Source organism: Aplidium turbinatum, chromosome 9 (genome assembly GCF_918807975.1).
Source record: "Aplidium turbinatum chromosome 9, kaAplTurb1.1, whole genome shotgun sequence".
Classification (NCBI taxonomy): domain Eukaryota; kingdom Metazoa; phylum Chordata; class Ascidiacea; order Aplousobranchia; family Polyclinidae; genus Aplidium; species Aplidium turbinatum.
This window is the reverse complement of record NC_137480.1, coordinates 16,099,336-16,107,664: the sequence shown is the minus strand read 5'-3', so window position 1 is coordinate 16,107,664 and position 8,329 is coordinate 16,099,336. Positions and strand designations below refer to the sequence as shown.

Genomic DNA, 8,329 nt, shown 5'->3' with positions numbered 1-8,329 from the left:
TCTTGATTACCGGGAGGCTATATAAAGCCCAAGCATTAGTTAGCAGCTGTATAGCGGTAGCGCTGTGACCAGTCCAGTAGGCTACAACAGGTCGGCGACATAGCCTATGTAAGATTCATGAAAAAGCGGTTTCCAAGCTTTGTGCGAATTATTTGTCACTTTGCTACAAACAGATTTTTGATTTTAATAACAAAATTACGATGCAAAGCAAACACGAAGGAAATAGCCTATTTGAATACGATGCGACGCACAAATCCGAGCCATGCTGCAGAGTTCAATCATGATCAAAAGTAGGCTACAAGTATCACGATTAAACCATTTCACATCGTTCGCACACAATTTACTTATAGAAGCGCCAATACAGCACTGGGATATTTATTTTGTCACATGTTTTGCAGCAGTACTTGATGCATAATCACTGCTCTTCGGTGATAAAGTGTCTTTTGTTTCACCTCCGTCTGACGATGAAGACGGGGTGCGGGAGAGCAGCCAGTCCATTTTGAGTTTATGTTGAGCAACAGCTTCATTTACTCTTTCGTCTATCATCTCTTCGGTTAATGTACCGTCAGCAGAGGCATAGCCGAGCGCCTGTTGCATACAAGCAGGTTGTTAGTCGTCAAACTATGCAACTTGAGTACCTGTCTGGCTACCGAGAAAATAGATAAATATTAAGTTACCTAGAGAGACATGACGCAAAGAGAATCAGAACACATGTCTCAAGAAATAACAATTGTGTTGAAGTACACTTTAGTTTAGTTTGAATACTAACCTGCCATGCAACTGCAAGCTTAGAGATTTCACGACCAGACATTCCTTCAGTCTTGGTAGCAATCTCTGAGCACTTACTTCCAAAATCGAACTCCCCTAATTTCAGTCGCCTGTAAGATCATAAAATCAAAGATGTGTCTTCTCAAAATGGCAGCAAAACAGATAAAAATGAAGATCTGATAAACACATTGTTGAAAATGACTATCGCACCACAAGATAAATAAAAAACTTTTCAAATAAAAAAATGACTTTTTTGCAATAAAACTCTTCAGCTTAGAACTTTTATTTATATGAGAGTTTGTCTGCTGCTTTTAAACCTCAAAAGGCCCTTTGTTGCCTATTTCTAACTACATTTAGCTTAGAAATGTGCAACAAAGGTCTTTAGAGGCTCAAAAGCAGCAGTTGTATAAATAAACCTTTTTACAAGACAAAAAAAATCTATAAAACACCAAAGTCTCAAAAAAACAAAACGTTTCTGAATGCATAAAGCACAAATATAAATATTCCTTCACTCACTGCTTCGCGTCCATAGCAGGCTCAAGTACGTATTTATCAAAGTACAGTCGAACCAATCGCTCACGTTCCTCCATTCCCGGCAAATCAAACTCAACAATTTCATCCAACCTGTCATTGATGGCCCAGTCGAGCTGTTCAGGCTGGTTACTGGCAAGTACCATCATGAACCTGAAATTTCCTGATGGTTTAAAAATATCACTTTCGAGTGATAGAAGTGTACAGTAAGTTAACTTGCAAGCTTGGATTTGTTGTGTGTAACTGTAAAGCCTACTTTAGTTTTTCTATTTTATCTGAAAGTGTACCAGTAAAAGTTTTTTACTCCTCGTTTGAATTCACGGCTTTAACATACGATTCAAATAAGTCATGCACCGAAATTGAATGACTTCTAAACCAACCAACCAAACCTTGGTTTTAGAAAAAAAAAATATATAACAAGACGTTATTAGAAACAGCTTAAAGAGATAAACTCACTTGTTAGATTGGTCACCGGTTCGATAGAGAAAAGCATTTAGAGTCGCACGCAAATCTTCACTAATTTTTTCCTGAAAAGAAAGTAAACTTCAATTTAATTTTAAAACTACAAGAATTTCTATTATTATTCTTCGATAGAAGTTACCGGTACTCCATATGATGATATTTCACCAACTAGGATAAAATATTAGTTTAGAGAAACAAATACTAAAAATCCAGCAGAGTATACCACAACAAAGTGTGTCATCGTTTACTTACCGTCGATCTTTTCCTAAGGAACGCATCTGCTTCATCTACGAATAGTAATAACCTGGAAAAAAGTTGTTTTAAATTTATTTCAAACATCAGTTTTTTACAATCCTAAAATGTACCACTGCACCACGTATGAAAATACAGGACGAGTCTGCAACCCAGCTTTAAAATTTTACTAGCACCCTTATTTCAAGTTGTACAGCAGTCTAATTGCACATAATACATGATCATAAATAAAACGGTGAGGAAAAGCAATCAACGATTAAAAAATAGAAAAAAATTCGCCAAACCTTTTGAAAATACAATAAATAAAAATACTGGTTTGGGTCAAAACCGAGCTCTTATTCTTAAAAAACTTGAAAAACAAGGTAAGATGTGCCTTTTTTGTTTTAAGATTGAATATGTAAATTGACTGATCTGATTTCATTGGCGGTCTATGACAGAGATTCGTGCTATAAACAATTAAACATACCCTCGTCGACTGCTGTTAGCCCAGTCAAACATTTTGTGAGTAGCAGTGACCCCTTCCCTTCCCATTGGAGCAACATCACCACCGGTCATTATCGCGAAGTCCATACCAGAATGCATGGCTAGTTTCTGCAAAACGTAATAACTTTCAGTTACAGTACAACTTGACCAACGAGCAATACCCAAGAGTGGTAAAAAATCTTATATAATGGAGGAATAAGTATGCTTTTTATTTGGTATTGACAATTGAATTATGACAAAATTAGAATAACAGCCGGATGGCCCACGCTTTATAAAGCAATGTAGAAACAAAACAAGTTTGAAAAGTATATAATGCTCTACGTCCTATACAAGTCCATACTGCAAACATGCAGATAGGTAGCCCACTCATTGCATTTGCGTTTAAAATTAAAAAAAAAAAAAAATATTTCTAACTTTAAATCAAGACACTACAAAGTTTACCTTTGAAAATAAAGTTTTTCCCGTACCCGGTGGTCCATGAAGTAAAATATTTCTATACACTCCTTTATTACGTTTAGTATTTCTAGTTGCAATGGCGATATCCCGAACGCGCTCTTCCAATGAAGGCTGCAATTGCGCATATCTCACAGATAGAAAGGCACGAAGTCGAGCACACAAAAGTTCAACACGAAATCGGAAATTTAAAATGACGTGTTTGTTCATTTAATTGTCACGATTGATGTATGCTTCGACAAAAATTAAAGCTGAGAAAGCATTTTAAACACAGGCATCGATATGATTTTCGCAATACATCCACTCCAAACAAAATATAAAGTAAGATGACAAGCATTTTTTAATCAAGCAGAAGCTAGCACCAATTATATATCCACCACTGCCCCAATTCCAGAGTTGGCATGGACAATATTAATAACAACACAAAGTATAGTACAGCAACGATGCAGTTACCTTAAGCACAACACCTTTAAGAGCGTCTTCGGCCGAACTGAAAAACCTTCTTGTCGTTTTTATGGGATGCTTTAAGGTTTCCATGACAGTGAAGCGGCTTGTCTCTCGAACCAAGGTAGGCTTACCGAGCCTGGCTTCAACGTATCTCGCGGTGACGCCGATAGCGTTCTTTGAAGTGTAAACCCCCGCAGCTACCAACGTAAGGCCAAGCGCCTGCACCAGAGAACAGTTTGATTTGTATTTAGCGATATAGTTTATTGTCGTTTTTTAAAAGAACGAAGTAGTCACACGGTCTACATGGTAGAAATAGAAGGCAACCTATGGTGTTCATTTGCACCACTGACTGTGGCGTGACGCTCAGGCACTCTATGGAATGAAAAGTGCATCTAGAAAACATCTTTTTACATCATTACCTATCTATATTCCAGCCTTGCTCCACTACCCGGCCCCACCCCTTGAAATGGCATGATCAAGGCGTACCTTTTACCCAGTTAGCAATACCAGTTCTTCTACATTGATTCAACGTCTGCAGACGTTCAATGAAACAAAAACGGATTTCGTTAGCTGTGTAGGAACTCACTAATAATGTGTTATACACATACCGCTGCTGTGATTTTATCCCAATCGTAAAGAAAAGCTTTTAAGCCGTCGCCAAGGATAGTTCCGCCAGTCTTAATTGATTCCAAAACAGTTTGTCTCTTTTCAGCGGCTTCAAGTTTGATTTCTTCGCGTCGAATATCTTTGTTGGCCCGATCGGCCTTGGCCCTGGCTATGGCTTCCGCTTCAGCACGAGCCATTTCATTTTCCCGTCGCAGTTTCATTTCATGTTCGAGGGTTGCTGGTAATAAAAATATTTATTGATTGATAACACTGGTCAACACAAATTTTTTGGCAGACAAAGTTAGAGTGTTTTTGGGGGTTTTGAAGAGCGCTGATTCCGAATATGGCCTTAGTTTTCCCGAATTGGCTCTAGTTTTGGAGATATCGCATAGGGTCATTTTGACCAAAATCCCATATTTGAGCCTTATGCGCAAGATCAAAAAACGGTTGAACCATATTAGATATTTCAGAAATGCAATTTAATGGTCAATTGTGAACAATAAAGACAGTTTTAAGTTTAAATACAGCAACATCACGAGATTTTTAGGGATTTTATATTAGATTTGTCATACTTGAAAACTTAATGTTACCGATGTCATATACACAAAATACACAATCATATACCGTACAGTAGTGTAAGTACATAAAACACTAAAAAATGATGCATTAAATCAGTCAATCAACCTTGTATATTATAAAATTTAGATAAACGGAACCACATTATCTTTTTCATTGTAAATTGAAAATAATGGTATGAAATAGAATAAGATTAAAACTATTAACTAAATTTGCCCCGAAAAAATGTCTCTTGTAAGATTTTCGCTTGTGAGAAACTTTTGGGCAGTTTCTCAACAAGTTCCAGCAATAGTCTTCCATCATGTGCTCATTCCATCTGCCCTGATATCTTTCTTCCATTGTCTTGATGTCTTGGTGGAACCTTTCCCCCTGCTCTTCACTGTAATCACCAAGATTGTCAGGAAATCTGTCAAGGTGGCTGAATAGGAAGTGAACTTTAATGCTCATGTTAGCTCCAAGTTTTTCAAATGCAGATAACATCTTCCGAACTAATTCTCTGTAATTAGGTGCTTTGTGATTTCCCAAGAAGTTTTGTACTACATCCTTGAAGGAGTTCCATGCAGTGAGTTCATTGCTGTTCATCTGACTGGTGAAATCCGAATTTTTTATCAACGTTCGAATCTGAGGTCCATCAAAGACACCAGCTTTAAGCTTTTCATCGGAGAGTCCTGCAAATTATGACTGCAAATGTACTTGAAGCAATTCCCCTCCAATGCTTTGACGAACTGCTTCATTAACCCTAATTTAATGTGCAGAGGAGGAAATACAATTCTATCCCTGGGAACTAAAGGTTCATTGATTACATTGGCTGTCCCAACTTGAAGACTGGTGCGTTTTGGCCAGTTTTTCTTGCGCCCGTGCTGGGTTCTCGTCCTGCTGTCCCACAAACACTGGGAGCAAGGATACTTGGTATACACACTTTGTTGACCAATTAGAAAACTGACCATTTTTATGTCAACACAGATGAGCCACTTATGGGTATTGTAGTCAAGCTTTTCAAGGACAAGTTTGATGGCATCATACTCCTCTTTCATCTTGGGAGAATGTCCAATTGGTACAGGAGCAAAATGTAGGACGGAACGTAGGACTTCACAGTAATCTTTAAATTAGCTTTCGTTACTAATTATTATGCCATATCAAACAAAATTGATAAGATTTACGTACTTCTTGGTGAGATGTTTAGGGGGTAAATACAGGTAAATGCACTAATTTGGGCTAATCTAGGGGTATAGGTATCTTCTAAACTAGAGTCAATCTGGCAAAACCAATGTCATATTCGTAATCAGCAACCTTGAAAACCCCAGAAAAGACTCTTAGATGTCTTGCCAAAAAAAATTTTTCTCATTTTGTTGACCAGTGTAATAAATGGCTCCTCACACATAAAACATTGAATTACGTTAGCAGTAGACCATGAGCTAACTGCATGCAAAGTTTAAAGCAAAATTGGCTCACCTCTTCTCATCGATTCCTGTTTTTGAACTGATTCTTCTTGTCTTCTCAAATTATCCTCGTTCATTGCAGCTTGTTGCTTCAACTGGTCGTCATAGCGACGTCTTGCTAGGATGTCTTGATACTCTGCTTGCTACAAAACAAGTGCTCAGCTAACAAAGGTGGTATTTTTACACTGTAGACTTTGAATCAACGCAAAAAGGAAAATTTTGTTAGCTCGGTAAAAATACGACATGAAAAGATGTAATTATCAATCGTTCATTAAATGGATGATGAATCTATCCATAAGCTGTATTATGATGCCTAGGCAATTTATTAAATGCATGTATCGTGAATATTATATAGTGTAACTTACTAAATGGTGTTCATGCACAGTAAACATCTTATTTAATACGTACGTCCTTTTTAATTTTTGCATCTTGCGATAAATTTTTCCTTCTCTCTTCGCCTTGTTGCTTTATTTGCTCCACTTTCATCTGCTCCAAACCGATCTCATATTCCTGTAAACATTAATGCTTAAATTACTCACAATGTTTAAAAGAAATAAAGTTGAATTCAACATTCTTCCAGTTTATGGATGTACAGAAATTTTACTGAGAGAACCCAATGCGTAGCCTGTCAAACATTTGATAGAGGCTTTATCGTATTTTACTTTCTTTTTATTATATGAGCATCTGGGGCTGGGGTCTATCCTTTTACTATCTAGATACACAAACACAATGTCCCCGGACTACACTGAAAGGCTGCTAGAGAGCAGCCATGTATCAGTATTTTACTGGCACAGCTGATACAATTACCTTCTGCCATCCAGACACTTCAATGATACTTCCATTCAAACATTATACCAATAATACTATATACACAAATTACACATTTGAATATAGAAAATCGGAATGGCCTGTTTCGGTGAGTCCGATTTGGTGAGTCCGATCCCTATTCAGTGATTTTTTTTTTAATTATTGGGTACCGTAGCCTAATTATCATTGCCGTTTTAAGGTTAGGGGTTAGAGGTTAGGAACTCACCGAATCGGACTCACCGAATAGTAGCAGACCCATAGAAAACAGTCTTACAGAAAAACAGATATGAAGGTAACAAGACAAAACTTACTTTTACTTTAGATTGAAATTCAACCTGTTTGGTGTTTTCCTGCATGCGTGCCAGGTCCAACGCTTCCTTTGCATTGGCTGTAAAGAAGTCATATCATATTTATGCCAAGATTGCATACATAAAAACATGCCGTTATATATATTTAAATTTGTCAAAATAATTACTCATTGTGAGAATATATGACCACCAAAAAAACAAGTCGCTTTTTTAGGTAAAATCAATTTTAACATATTATCGTTAAAGATTTAAACAATTTTGCAAGAAATCTTCAAAATCTTGAGTTAAAATTATACATGGTACCCACAAATAATTTGTATTATAATAATAATGATGGTATTGCAAGCACAGTAGTGTTTTTTCACCTTCATGATAACTTAAGTAGCAAAACGTATTGTGTAACCGTTTTAACCATTTGTATGAACAATTTATTTTAATCATGCCTACATTTAATACTTTATTTTTAAATAACATAAACTAAAAAATATATACATTTTAATGCTACCACACACACATTTCAACACTAACATGACTTATCCAATTCCTTAGCAGCTGCTGCTGCACGTTCAAGCCCAGTTGGATCAAAGTTTGACCACCTGTCACCGGGCTGGTTTTTCTTATCTTTTCCTGTATCCGGAGGTGTCGGGGGAGGAGGTACAGAGGAAGGATCAAGAGTAATATCAGGAATATCTGCTCCTTTTCCCCCAAAAAATCTACCTAGTATGGAGTTATCCATACTTTCTAGTATTTCACAATACCTAAGTTACAATTCAAACTGCGTTTGGATGACAAAATTTGTAATTTATCAGTTGAAAAAACTAATGAGCCTGCAAAGCAATAGCAATCAGTTTATTTTGTGCTCATTGTGACAATGTGCAGTGATACTGCTAAACAATGTTCTGCGTATTGTAACTGGACTACTCTAAAGGACACCATTGGACAATCTTTTTATTCTTGTAGCTCCTCTTCTGGTTGAGATTCTCACCAGAAGCCCCAATATCTCTTTCTACTAGGTCAGTGATTTTTACCCTTTAAAAGCAATGCCACACCTCTATGTAATTCTCAAGTTTTTGTATAACCCCAATAAGTTGCATAATTACGACACAAAAAAAGTTACAACACTAAACCAAAAATAGAAATTAATTTTACAAAAAATTAAAAATCAAGCAACCAACACAACTAAATACAGTTTAAATT

General features: G+C 36.7%; 1 protein-coding gene across 1 annotated transcript; it reads right to left on the bottom strand.

The window, feature by feature from the left end:
- LOC145776995 (ATPase family AAA domain-containing protein 3-like) lies at positions 1-7,969 on the bottom strand. The gene is made up of 13 exons (XM_082588260.1): positions 7,661-7,969; positions 7,136-7,212; positions 6,426-6,527; positions 6,031-6,160; positions 4,005-4,240; positions 3,403-3,615; positions 2,938-3,063; positions 2,480-2,604; positions 2,014-2,065; positions 1,756-1,826; positions 1,285-1,452; positions 770-878; positions 1-588 (listed from the first exon to the last, which is right to left on the bottom strand). The coding sequence occupies exons 1-13, from the start codon at positions 7,866-7,868 to the stop codon at positions 376-378; spliced, it is 1,830 nt and encodes a 609-aa protein (XP_082444386.1). The 5' UTR covers positions 7,869-7,969; the 3' UTR covers positions 1-375.
- Between the last annotated feature and the right edge of the window lie 360 nt (positions 7,970-8,329).

Coding starts and splice junctions, on each gene's coding strand:
- LOC145776995 (XM_082588260.1), bottom strand. CDS start 7,868: ATGGATAACTCCATACTAGGTAGATTTTTTGGGGGAAAAGGAGCAGAT. Junction 6,161..6,425: donor ATGCAAAAATTAAAAAGGAC/GTACGTATTAAA, acceptor CTTGTTTTGTAG/CAAGCAGAGTATCAAGACAT. Junction 1,453..1,755: donor ACCGGTGACCAATCTAACAA/GTGAGTTTATCT, acceptor AGGAAATTTCAG/GTTCATGATGGTACTTGCCA.